At 52.9% G+C, this 12,651-nt stretch overlaps 6 protein-coding genes across 6 annotated transcripts; 4 read left to right on the forward strand and 2 right to left on the reverse strand.

Moving 5' to 3' along the window:
* Positions 1–85: 85 nt before the first annotated feature.
* BDZ99DRAFT_459496 (DEAD-domain-containing protein) lies at positions 86–2,007 on the forward strand (the record flags this gene model as incomplete). Its single annotated transcript, XM_033719176.1, has 2 exons — positions 86–1,019; positions 1,069–2,007. Coding segments are annotated over exons 1-2 (1,622 nt in total), but the record flags the coding sequence as incomplete, so codon positions are not given.
* Positions 2,008–2,285: 278 nt separating this feature from the next.
* Positions 2,286–2,576, forward strand: BDZ99DRAFT_379732 (uncharacterized protein; the record flags this gene model as incomplete). The annotated part of the gene is made up of 2 exons (XM_033715161.1): positions 2,286–2,363; positions 2,415–2,576. 2 exons carry the CDS (start codon positions 2,286–2,288, stop codon positions 2,574–2,576), a joined length of 240 nt encoding a protein of 79 aa, XP_033580689.1.
* Positions 2,577–3,695: 1,119 nt separating this feature from the next.
* BDZ99DRAFT_409734 (uncharacterized protein) lies at positions 3,696–4,642 on the reverse strand (the record flags this gene model as incomplete). Its single annotated transcript, XM_033716555.1, has 2 exons — positions 3,988–4,642; positions 3,696–3,931 (listed from the first exon to the last, which is right to left on the reverse strand). Coding segments are annotated over exons 1-2 (822 nt in total), but the record flags the coding sequence as incomplete, so codon positions are not given.
* Positions 4,643–5,903: 1,261 nt separating this feature from the next.
* On the forward strand, positions 5,904–6,600 carry BDZ99DRAFT_223702 (uncharacterized protein). Its single transcript, XM_033713451.1, has one exon. It carries the CDS (start codon positions 5,993–5,995, stop codon positions 6,503–6,505), a length of 513 nt encoding a protein of 170 aa, XP_033580691.1. The 5' UTR covers positions 5,904–5,992; the 3' UTR covers positions 6,506–6,600.
* A 1,996-nt stretch (positions 6,601–8,596) lies between these two features.
* On the forward strand, positions 8,597–10,374 carry BDZ99DRAFT_567476 (uncharacterized protein; the record flags this gene model as incomplete). The annotated part of the gene is made up of 3 exons (XM_033727689.1): positions 8,597–9,107; positions 9,158–9,529; positions 9,578–10,374. 3 exons carry the CDS (start codon positions 8,597–8,599, stop codon positions 10,372–10,374), a joined length of 1,680 nt encoding a protein of 559 aa, XP_033580692.1.
* Positions 10,375–11,187: 813 nt separating this feature from the next.
* BDZ99DRAFT_553600 (uncharacterized protein) lies at positions 11,188–11,756 on the reverse strand (the record flags this gene model as incomplete). Its single annotated transcript, XM_033727100.1, has 1 exon — positions 11,188–11,756. One exon carries the CDS (start codon positions 11,754–11,756, stop codon positions 11,223–11,225), a length of 534 nt encoding a protein of 177 aa, XP_033580693.1. The 3' UTR covers positions 11,188–11,222.
* Between the last annotated feature and the right edge of the window lie 895 nt (positions 11,757–12,651).

Below are 12,651 nucleotides of genomic sequence, written 5' to 3' on the forward strand. Positions count from 1 at the left end.
GACCCGCTTAAAATGACTTAATTTTATTCGGTACCAGCCTTACGTCCAACACCTTCAACATTTCTTTTTTGAAACGCAATCCGCACCCAAGCAAGACAGCACCGACATCATGGACAAAGGCATGCTCAAGAAGAGGAAGCTGAACAACGGCTCTCCCTCCGCGGGAGCAGTCCCTAAGAAATCGAGCTTCAAAAGCCTCCCGCTCAAATCTTCGAAATTCTCGAACCCCTCGAAATTTTCCAAATCACACACGAAAGATGGCGCGCGCAAAGCTCCAACCACCGCAGGCGAGCCTTCCTCCTCCTCGAAACCGAAGCCTACGAGAGCAGTCGAACCCGAATCCTCAGACTCCTCCGAGTCCGAGGGCGATAAAGATGAAGCCTCCGACGAAGACGGAGAAGAAGAGGTTGCAGAGCCAACACCCGAAACCACACCCACCAGTGAGAATGAAGAGGTGGTGCAAAAATCATTCGCGGACCTAGGCATAATAGAGAGTCTCTGTGAGGCGTGTGTAAATCTAGGCTACAAGTTCCCAACGCCTGTACAGGCAGAAGCTATACCACTCGCGATCGAAGGCCGAGACTTGATCGGTCTGGCAGAGACGGGCTCTGGCAAGACGGCTGCATTCGCATTGCCGATATTGCAAGCACTCATGGATAAACCACAGCCTCTATTCGGCTTAGTGCTGGCACCGACGCGAGAGCTCGCATATCAGATTTCGCAGCAATTCGAGGCGTTGGGGTCTTTGATAAATGTGCGATGCGCGGTCCTCGTTGGTGGTATGGATATGGTTCCTCAAGCTATTCAGCTGGGCAAGAAGCCTCACATCGTTGTTGCGACACCGGGAAGACTTTTGGATCACTTAGAGAATACGAAGGGCTTCTCACTGCGCAACCTGAAGTATCTCGTAATGGACGAAGCAGACCGACTCCTCGATCTCGATTTCGGACCTGTATTGGACAAAATCCTTAAGGTTCTCCCGCGAGAAGGACGACACACCTATCTCTTCTCCGCCACAAGTAAGTCCCATTCATATCCTCAATAACGCACCACTAATGCAAACACTAGTGTCCTCCAAAATCGAATCCCTCCAACGCGCCTCCCTCCACAACCCCGTCCGCGTCAGCATCAGCAGCTCCTCCCACCAGACCGTCTCCACCCTCCTCCAATCCTACAACTTCATCCCCCAGAAGCACAAAGACCTCTACCTGATCCACCTCCTCAACGAAAACCTCGGCCACCCCGCCATCGTCTTCACCCGCACCGTCAACGAAACCCAGCGCATCGCCATCGCACTGCGCACCCTCGGCTTCGGCGCCATCCCGCTGCACGGTCAGCTCTCGCAGTCTGCGCGGCTGGGGTCGCTCGCCAAGTTCCGCTCGCGCAGTCGAGATATCCTCGTTGCGACGGACGTGGCGGCGCGTGGGCTGGACATCCCGAGTGTGGATTTGGTGGTTAACTTTGATCTGCCGCCGGATTCGAAGACGTATGTGCATCGGGTGGGACGGACGGCGAGAGCGGGGAAGTCGGGGAAGGCGGTTAGTTTTGTTACGCAGTATGATCTGGAGATCTGGTTGAGGATTGAGAATGCGTTGGGGAGGCAGTTGGAGGAGGAGAAGGTCGAGAAAGATGAGGTGATGGTGCTGGCGGAGAGAGTGGGCGAAGCGCAGCGCGAGGCTGTGAAGCAGATGAAGGTATTGCATGAAGGTAGAGGAAAGAGGGGTGCAGTGCTCAAGGGGCGGAGGAGAGAGGGAGGTGGTGGCGGTGGGAAGAGGGGTAGAGATGATATGGATAGGGAGGAGGGTTAGTTCAGGTTCAGGTAGGTGGCGATTGCATGCGATTGGAGAGTTTCAGGTTCCTTCACATTTGCAGTACTTTATTAAAAGTGTCAATTGTGTCGAAAACGTATAGTTCCAGGAGTTACCCGTTGTGAACTTGCTACACTGCAATACTACTGCCAGTACGGCGTAGAAGCGCGAGCGAGAGCTATAGAAAATGGTACCAAACGAAAACCAACCACCCGCAGAGCCACGGACCGCACCCATGCAGCAGATCAGGAACGTTCTGAATGCTTCGGAGACCCACAACGATCCACTGGTTGCGAATTCCATCACCGTGACGTCAAGCCCCCACAACTCACGAGAATTGTCCTAGCACTCTGGTATATAACTCAATATATTAAACAACTAGCTAAGGAGCACTTCAAAGAACTCGACCACTATCCAACTTCTCAAAATTCAGTCTCAAACATCAACTCCGCAAAGCCCAGCCTACATACACCCAACATGCCACGCGACGGCACCGGCGCCTCCGACAACGCTGTCGAGCCCACGAATAACATCGTCCACGGTGCTAGCGGCGACGTGCGTTCTCCTTCCCCTCCTGTCTCTCCTTTACTAACGCATGTCCTATAGACGTCGCTCAACCGCGCCTCGAAAGTCGCACCCCTCCCCGAAGCCGAGAAAGGCGGGGCGCTGGAAGGCCTGAACGCGAGCGGGGGTGGCAGCGTGGGGAAGGCGCAGGGGAAGGGGAATGATTCGAATAAGGAGCCGCTAGTGGATCAGGTGACGAAGTAGGTGATGTAGGAAGGAAAGGGAAGGGAAGGCGGAAAGAGAATGAGGAATTGCTGTTATACGATGATAGGAGAAGAGAGATCCAAAGAGGAAGACAGACAGTAGGAGAGATAGGAACGACTTGATGGCGCTCCCACGTTCTTGTTCATCAAGATACCAAGATCGATATCAGAGTAGAGGCGAAACTAGCCTCGTATCGTCTTGACTCTGGAAGGAGAAATGATAGTAGAATCAAAATCGAGCTTGAGAATCTACCATTCTCCCCCGCATTCAAAACGGGTGCACTGCTATGATTCGTTGGGCTGTCGCAGCACTTGCTAGGTACATAGGTGCACCTTTACCGTCACACGCCTCCTTACACCGCACTTCGCGCCACCTGCACAACATGACATCGGGACTTACATATGCAGACGCAGTGCCGCAGTACAAAAATGCCTCACCGGAGATCTCGCTTAACGACTTGCTATCTTCAGTGCTTTTTGAGTTTTGATTTGTCTAGGGCTGGAGTTCCAAGGTTGGAGTGGCGGAAGAGCGGTCTGGGAAGCGGCCTAGAACCCGTCGAAGTCTGTTTTGATGCACTCAACACGGCTTGGGAGATCCGAGCTTTTGAATGCTCTTGAGGTGTCGGCGGTCCCGATACCTTACGGCCGCGGTTTCCTGTGGGTAAGGTGGTTCCAGGAACTAGTTCAGTGGGGTGTATTACAGAGAGGCACAAGAAGCAATCACAAATCAACAGAACAGTATGCGAATATGTTTGAGAGGTGCTTGATTCATTCCTTGCTGTGTACTGAGGAACACATCGAACTTGATGACCAGAACCCTTTCTGCTGTTCCGGCATCGTAAACCTTGATGACAGTCCCATTTTCCCAACACCGTAACACCTTGGTACGCCTTTGCGATTCCGTCGCCGCCTTGAATGCCGAACCCGAGAACCTCCACGACAATCTGCACACGCTCCTTGGATGTCTTGCTCTGGATCTCTTTGACGAAAAGACCTTAGGAGTCCTCCCACAAGCTGCCCTACTCGGTCGCTGTCGAGCACCGATCCGCCAACCAACCCCCAGGAGGTGGCGGCCCCTGAGACCCTAAGTTGCTTCAGCCGCGAGGTAAGTCTCGTCGCTAGCACGCGGAGTTGCCGGTGCCGCGCCAGAGTCTGCTCGCAAATCAAAGTACTTAGCATCAAAAGGGCTTCCAATTCCGTAGAAATCGGCCGTCGAGTCCTGTGCGACGAATGACGCGTTGAAGAAGCCTTGGGTGGAATCCGCCGAGTCTTCATACCTGTCCAGGTCGAAAAGATCTTCAATGTTGTCGTTGAGCGTAGACGAATACTCAAGGCGATGAGGAGTGATGTCAAAATCTGAAAGGCCAGCCGGGGGCTTGTCATAGGCGAGAGCGGCGGGGAGTCCGACTGACACTGCAGGTCGCACAATATCTCAGCAGGATATCGTGTCGGGTCGGACTCCAAGACGGTGATGTCGCTATATGAAGGGGTGGCGGGCTGGCTGTAGATGTCGTGGGGAGTGTCCATGCTGTCCATGGACTCGGGGCTGGGGAAGGATGTCTGTCGAGGACAAACGGTGTCTGTGAGGAGAGAGTCGACGGAGGAGACAGTGGGCTCCGGAATTTGGATGCCCGACTCTGCCTTTGTCCTGAGGTCAGGGGCGATTGCTCGCCAAGCGTTGATGATGGCGTCCTTTTGTTGGTCTCTTCGTCGGAGTGCCCGAATCTCTTCTCGCAGAGCCCGAATCTCTTCTTCCTGTTTGTCCATCTCTAGCTGCATTTGGTTTTTCTCGCCCTGCAGCTGCTCGACCTCGGCGCGTTTCCGCTCGCGTGAGTTGTGGGCGGCGAGGCGGTTGCGCTTGACACGCTCGATGCGGCGTTGCTCCTTCTCGTCTTCCGTCTTGGCCCTTTTTCGAGGCGGGAGCTGCGTCTTTGGCTCCGGGAGGACTTGGCCCCACGACTTCCGCTTCTTGACAGGCTTGGCCGAGCCCTCGGGCATCGGTGATGAGGTCTCGGGGGAGGGCGAGCTCTGATACTGTGTCTGCAGGTCCTCCAGCTTGACGGTGGTGGCGGCGCGGTCCAAGGGGCCGGGTGAGGCGGACTGAAAACAAAGGCCGTCGTGGTGATTCATGGTGTCGTTCGTCATGTCGGTGTTGCGTGATTGGTGCGTATAGCGAGTAGTAATGGCCGTGTTTGCGCCCACAGAAATGGTTGACTGCAGGTCTGGATTGTATGCTGCATTTGGCCGGGCGGTGGTGGACAGATATCAGCATCAGCGAGAGGACACGGTGGCCCTTTATGTGCCAGGCAGCCAGGGGGCGGCGGCGATTCGAAGCTACCGCCGAAGGGGGATGGCGCGGGGGGCTCAGTCCAGCCCGGAGAGTCTACTTTTAGTGCCGTGGAAGGCGCCCCTGTCTCGGCCCCTGGCCCCTGCTCCTTCCACACGCGTGCACCACTCCGAACACCACATCAAGCCGTCGATGCATCTCGACGCTCAGAGTTCCACCATCCGCCGCGGCCGCATCGTCGTCGCTGTCTATTTGCATCGCCGCCATACCGCGGCCAGCGTGGGCAAGATGGGAATATCCTGTGGAGCCAGGAGGCGCGTCACGGCGATCCACGCAGGAATCCGTCTCCTTCTCCTTGCTTCTGCAGCTGCCTGCGCATCCAACACCCGGCCTGCTGTTTCACCGTCCGACTCGGCGTCACTGGCTTCAGGGGCCACTCGGGCGTCTCGGGTGCGCCAATTGCGTTGCCTAGCCCGGCGTGCCCTTCGCCAATTATGGATGCCTCCAAAGAATTCGTCAGCGCTGTCGTGATGCACCCGCACACATCAGCGTCGTCCTTTTTCAGCCCAACACCACTGCTACATTATTAGCACGCCGTGTGGGTGTCAGACAAAGACCTCACGCCCGGCTCATCCATTATTAGGCCCGTCTCGTCTCACTCACATCACGCTTCTGCTTTGTGTGGGCGGATTAGGCAAGTGCCTGCAATTAATTTAGGTGACAGCATTTACCAGCCATGGCTGCCCACGACGTCCTTCCTGCTTTGTGTCCGTCAATACGCAATCAGTCTCCAACATCGTCCAGACCGGCCCGCGTTCCAGCCTCCAGTGCATACGACGTACTTCGTCCTTCAGGGCGGGTAGAATCATTCTATGCATCCTCCGTCGTGCCGTCGCACCGCGGGCGGTCCCTGCTGAGGGTTGAGGTAATTAGGCATTCCACCTTCGCGTGACTCCACGACGACAGCAATCTGGGGTTAATTGAACCCGGAGAATATGTTCGCAATAAGTACCGACGTCCATGCCAGCTTGCAATGCCAGCATATTGTCAGTTGCAATCTAAAGACCGTTTCCAGAATATTCTTTGACTTCCGTACGCTATTCAGTACCTAATTCGTAGTCCCTCATTTCATGTCACGTTTCTTCCGTGGTTCGCGTCACGAGTTCCCTTTATGCCAAGCCTCTTCTTCCCCACAGTCAGTTGATACACATCTACAACAAACATCTGTCAATCCTGCTTCACAGGGATCCGTATCCCTCAGAACTCGTGTGATCCTGCTATTGTTTCATCCGCCGTTGTTTCATTTCCCGACGACGCCCACCCACATTGCACCAATCACAAATCTATCCTCTCGAGTCCCGCAGACCTCACGGCTTTGCCACAACCGGCTCTCCCTCTCCCGCTGCAAACTCCTGCCAAGCTGCAAACTCCTGCCAACATACCGTGTAACCTGCGGTCCGATCCCTCCCCTCCTCGCGCCTCTTACGGCGCCTGCGGTGCAGCACCTGAAACGACCCCTGCTGCAACCACAGTTCAACCGTCGAACCGTCGCCAAGGTATATGAGCCTTGTCGCACTCGCCCCTTACGCTGCACAGCTCCCTCAACGACCGCATTCAAGACATGGGAATCGATTGTCGAATGAAACCTCCCAGCCCCCCGCCAACCCACGGCTGCGCTGCCCCTCATCCCACTGCCCCCCTGTATCGCTATCGCCAGTGCTGGGGTGAGGAGGCACGTAAAACACTGATCCCCCAGGGTGCCTCGGCGATAAGATGTGCCATGCTTTGGAGAACCGGTCACCATCGGGAGAAAAGCAAAGATCAATTGATAATCAGCGAGCGGCACAGAGTGACCGCCAGGTCTTACAAGCCCAGCCTCCTTTCCAGCCCTCCGGTCGCAGACCTAGAGCCTCGGCGTGAGAATATTCTAGTAACCGCGATCCCACATTTAGCCAATCTCCACCCGCTGCACCTTTCGGTGGATGCATGAGACGAGGAGGATGCTATGGCGTTGAAATGAGGTGAAAATAGATGGCTTGGGTAAGACATCTAGACCTTGGTTGGGGATGAGTCAAGTGTGGGGGAGGGGCTAGGTTGCCCAAGTATAGGAGGTCAGGTGAGTGTATTTGCGTGATGTTTCGCGAGTCGGGTTTGAAGCGGATTTCGTGGTTGACTGGGCCCTGAACACTAATGGGGAATGTACCGTGGTTGACGTGACGTGTAATGCTTCTTAGAAAATAGAGGGTGGGTTGGCGGGGGCGCTGATTTTGAGTTGTGGAGAGGTGAGTCAAGGAAATTTATAGACGAATAGAAAGTAACTATTTCCGAAGCGTTGATTTGAGCCGTGGAAGTCGTCCAGGCGTTGGTGGTTTCGTATCTCGTATGTCGTGAACATTTCATTTCTAAAAAAAAAATTGTCAGTGTATTGAGACACCTCAAGCAGCGGTAGATTGTTACAATCTCACTGTCGAGGCGCCATGTTTGAAGGCTAGTGATTTCACATATCATTTTGTGTTGCGAAGCCTTGGGGATGCTAGAGTCCCTCATACAACGTGAGCATCTAGGTCCTCTCTTGATGTTGAGGGTTCGATATCCGATGTTGGTATTTTACATTGCACATGAAAGATTCTGAGCGTATCGAGGCGCCTCAGACGGCTGTAGGCTAGAATAATCAGGTTGTTCAAATCTCAACGGCCCGATTCAAACTCTCGGCCAAAATGATTCGCAGATAGGACTCGGATCGCATGGTAGCGAATGCGCTTCCCATCAAATCTAGCGAACGAAAGCAAAAATCGAAGCGTCCTCGAGCACGCAATCTACCTCTGTGCTCTACACTTTCCGTGCACTCGTCGAAGCGAGAAGTTACTAAGTTGGGTGATGGATTACTTAGCATCGTTCTGGGTCAAAGTGTGTGGTAGCGAATTCGCTTCCCCTCAAATTCCGCGAATGAATTGTACTCGATGCTTGCTCGAGCACGCAATTTGTTCTCTGTGCTCTACACTTTTCTTGCACCATGTTCAAATCGAGAAGTTACTAAGTCGGGAAGTAGATCCCTTGGCATCGCTCTGAAGGACCTCACGATCACATACGACAAGGAAATTTGAGTAAGGAGATAGTCTATTATCGAGTATTCTCTAGAGAGAGCTCTAGATTTGCGCCGTAATAGAACTTACTTGGTTGGTAAGTGTGAATGAAACGAAAATTGGTTGGGCATCCTGTGATGTTTGGAAGGTTGGTCGATGAGTTGGAGTCCGATGGAAACTGCCTTGAAAGCGATTAGAAGGCTAAAGAGAATGCCAGCGTACACAAGAAGCAGCAGCACAAGATCGAGATCTGTACAGCAATGTCTTCACCTTGAAGGTCTTCCTAGAGTTCCGGTTGTTCCTGCTACTCCTCTGCTGCTTGAAGCTGGAGAGCCCAGATGTTAGTAGCCTCAGGTTAGTGGATTATGTTTTTGTTCAAGGCCTGCATTCCGTACTCTAGAAGTACCCCTCGGCCAGCTTGAACTTGTGAAGTCTATCACACAGCCAGAGGCGGCTTCGTTCGCTGGCAGGTAGATGGTTGTTGGCCAATCACAAGGCGCGTGACTATAATGTGGCCGGTGCTTTCTTAGTGCTACCCGACCTCCTTCACTTTTCGCCAACAAACTATTTATTTCAACTCCATTAACATATCAGCACTAACCATGAGGCTTCTCTCCTGCACCACGACTTATAGTATCTCGTACTTTCACAATGCTGGGGTGGCTCTGTAATCTGTGGCAGCCAGCGCTGGCGAAGAAGACACGACCAACTCTACCGATTGGTACGGATAGCTCTCAACTGCGCATTGGGAGTTCAATTCGCCAATCCGAAGCTGTTCAGAAAGCACTTTTTCCGCGGCGCCGCCATTTCTCTGACATCGACAAGCAACAAAAGTCAAACACGAATAGATTGCAGGAGCAGGATCTAATTTCCAAAGAATCGGATCCTCATCAATATACCGCCGGGTATTGGCTCCACCGCACCCAATTGCAGCGTCAAGCACGCTCAATCGACTTCAATTTCTCAGCACTATGCGAAAAGGCTGTTGCTGTTTTTCCTGGCGCAGGCAGTGTCGTCCGGTATGACAAGCTAGAGGGAGGCTTCAATAGGGCTTTCATCATGCACCTTGACAACGACAAGAAGGTCGTAGCTCGTATACCTTTCCGCGTTGCCGGACCTCGACGATTGACAACACATTCTGAGGTGGCAACGATAAGCTATAGTGAGTACAAACTTGTAATTACCCTGGCCTGAACCTAACGCTATACATAGTCCGCTCTTTCACAAAAATCCCCGTACCCAAAGTCCTGGACTGGAGTGATGACGACTCTAACCTTACTGGTACTGAATACATCATTATGGAGCATGTTCCCGGTGTCCAGTTGGCACAGAAATGGCCGTATATGACCCCACTGCAGCACTTGACGTGTGTCGAGCACCTGGCCGAGATGGTCATTGAGATGGTGAGGCTGCCATTTCCGGCATTTGGAAGTCTGTACTTTGCGAACGCTCCGATTGATTATGCGTCGAGAATCGAATTCGCGGAAGGATTCTGTATCGGACCGCATTGCGGGCGGACCTACTGGGATCGCAACGCCAGCGAGGCTCGCTTCTATAAGGAGAGGCCTCCGAATCAAGGACCTTGTAAGTGCTAAATCATTACATCATTTACAGGACTGACTTCCTCCTCAGGGGCTGATTTGGAAGCCTACAGCGCTGCTCTGATCGACGTAGGATTCTCGCGGATTCCGAAGGCCGACCCAACAGAGACCAGACTACCGTACCGTGGCTCCGTGCAAGAGCATCGCCGTCTCCTAGACCACAGTCGAGCCATCCTCAAAGCGCTGATCAAAACGCCCACAATTGAGAACCTAGCCTCCCCAACCCTCCTCCACCCCGATCTTCATATGCGCAATCTCTACGTATCCGACGACGACCCCACCTCCATCACTGCCATCATCGACTGGCAATCCACCAGCATCGAACCGCTCTTCGCCTACGCCGACTACATCCCAGACTATGCCGACAACCCGCTCAAAGACCAGCCAGCCATGAAAAAGCTGCTCAACCGCGACGACGCAGAAGAGACCCCCGAGACCCGCGAGGAAGAAGCGGCCCGCAAGCGGCAGGAGAACGACGTGGAGCGCTGCATCAAGATCTTCGAGGTGATGATGCTCGGGTTCGTGCAGAAGTTCCACGAAGCGCGGGTGATGGGCGACCAGCCGGTTTTACGCTTTATTCGGTACTGTGACGGGTCGTGGAGGGATAGCGCGGCGGCGTTGCGGCAGGAGATGATTGAGCTGTCGGGACGCTGGGAGGAGCTTGGGCTGCCGGGGGATTGTCCGTATCAGCCGACTGAGGAGGAGCTTGCTGAGCATGCGAAGCAGTATGAGGACTTTAAGGAGGCTGAGAGGCTGAGGCTGGGGATAAGGGGGCTCACGGGGTGTGATTCTGATGGGTGGGTGGCTGCAGAGGACTGGGAGGCATGAGGAGATGTATCGGATGTGGATGGAGGGGGGAAAGGGGGGGAAGGAGGATGAGGAATGGGCGAGGTTGTTGTGGCCATTCCCTCCTGATGGCGAGCAGAATGGAAGTTAGGGTCGCGATATTTCATGTTAAGGACGGCATGTGGTTTTCGAGCGAGTTGTACAGAATTTCGTTTATTAGACCATATGTCCCATGAGAAGGCGTTTGACTACGAGTAAATTGAGCGGAGTATTCAAATAAAGGAGAAGAAAACGACGGATATCAGGCCGTCGAGACCTAGGCATGAAAATTGGTACCAGGATATTAATTACCTAATTCGGTAACTTCTTGTTTCGAAGGAGTAACCAAGTTCGCTTCGATTGGTCAAGTTCGCTAAGGTGGTGAAGCGAATTCTCTACCATGCGATCTGGACCTTACCTACGATCTTTTTGACTAACGCCCTATTTCGGGCCTTAGGCATCGAAAATTTAGAGCCTTCTGGCACTGTCAGGGGCACTTCGAATCGTTGACTTTTTTGCTGCGCGATGTAAACCTCTATGCTCAACACTTTTCTTGCCATGTTCAAATCGAGAAGTTATTACTAAGTTGGGAAGGAGATTTCTTGGCATCACTTTGACGGACTTCACCATTACATAAAGGCAAGGGAATATGATTAAGGAGATAGTCTATTATCGGGTGTCCTCTAGAGAGAGCTCTAGATTTGCGCAGTAATAAAACTTACTTAGTTGGTAAGTGTGGATGAAAGGAAAATTGGTTGGGTATCTTGTGATGTTTGGAAGTCTAGTCGATGAGTTAGAGGCACCCCGACGTTACCAGCGTCGAGGTAAGTGCTGTAGGTAAGCTGGGTATATCAAAGCTTCTTCTCAGCCTGCTCTACCATGTCATTACAGACTCTCTCCACCTCTGCGTCGAGATCCTCAGCCTTGGTATCGAACTTGCCAACGGCCAAGTTTTCATGAGTGCCGTATTTCTTGATGAACTTCAGGAGCGTAGAGGCCGAAGCCTGTTTGTTGGCTTGCAGGTAGATCGTAAGGAATCTGCCATCCACCTTTTCTCCCGTATCGAGCCTTACTTGGACTTGCCCGTCGTTTTTCTCGTTCTGTCGGGGAACGATGCGTCTTCCGGGGACACTAGCTCCCAGGAACCTTTGGACCAGATTGTATGTGCTCGCCAATCCATCTACGGCCTTCTTGACTGTCCAGCGGGCCATGATATCAGTGTCGCTAGATGATAAGGACTGGGCGTCAGAGTCTTGTGTTTTTCGATGTAGGTTGGTGTACAGGGGCACTGCCGGCAATTGCGAAGGGTCGATCGATGTAGCTGCTCGTTGGTAGCCTCTCAGAACTTGGCTTGGATATTGGAAACACTGGACAACGCCCTCCATATCTTTTAGCAGTTGAAAAGAATTTGGAGGTATGACCGCTACCTCTGAAGGCCTTCGCGAGGCGGAGAGAGTGACTTATTGGCTTCTTGATGCTGTCTCAGACTTAGTGAGCCAAGATTAGTGATGCTTCAAGTGCTGGATCTTTGTCTTGTGCCAATCTACTCGAATCGTAACTACAGATATAGAAGCTCCTCACTTCGCCCTGTGAAGTGTTCTGTGTTGGCTGCCGTTGCTGGCCGCTCAATGCGCTGGCCAATGATATGCCGCACGACCATCCGCTGGACAGTGCGTCCACTAGTATTCCCGGTCTTGACATCTATTACTCCTCAAAACATCACCAACGATGAAATTCCTTTCTCAACTCCACCACACAGAATTTCTTACCACCGCGATGCTGCGGTGGATTCGCCGGTGCTGGCCGCCCGGACTGAGGTGGAAGACACAGCCTACTCTTCCCGTCAGTGCGCGTAGTGGTACCAAGAGCATTGGAAGCTCTAGCCGCAAGCTCAAAACCCCTCGACACTCGGCTTCACTCAAGAGAACCGATGGCAATGAAGATCGTGAGTACTTCAAAGACCCTTTATTCCGAAATAATCTCACAATGAAGAAGATGATCCCTACCAATACACCGCTGGCCATTGGCTCAGCCGGGACGACGTGCAGCACCAGGCACGTCTTATCAACTTCGACTTTTTAAAATTGTGCGAGAGGGCCGTAGCTTCTTGTCCTGATGCTAGCAAGGTAGTCCAATGGGAAAAAGCGGAGGGCCTCTTCAACCGGGCCTTCATTATGCACCTTGACAACGACAAGAAAGTTGTAGCTCGAATACCTTTCCGCGTCGCCGGCCCTCGACGATTGACAACTAACTCGGAAGTTGCGACCATCCGTTATAGTG

The sequence above is a fragment of the Mytilinidion resinicola genome, assembly GCF_010093595.1.
Source record: "Mytilinidion resinicola strain CBS 304.34 unplaced genomic scaffold BDZ99scaffold_4, whole genome shotgun sequence".
Taxonomy (NCBI): domain Eukaryota; kingdom Fungi; phylum Ascomycota; class Dothideomycetes; order Mytilinidiales; family Mytilinidiaceae; genus Mytilinidion; species Mytilinidion resinicola.

Excerpts from the sequence above, each read along its gene's own strand:
- BDZ99DRAFT_223702 (XM_033713451.1), top strand. The coding sequence starts at position 5,993 with ATGTCACGTTTCTTCCGTGGTTCGCGTCACGAGTTCCCTTTATGCCAA.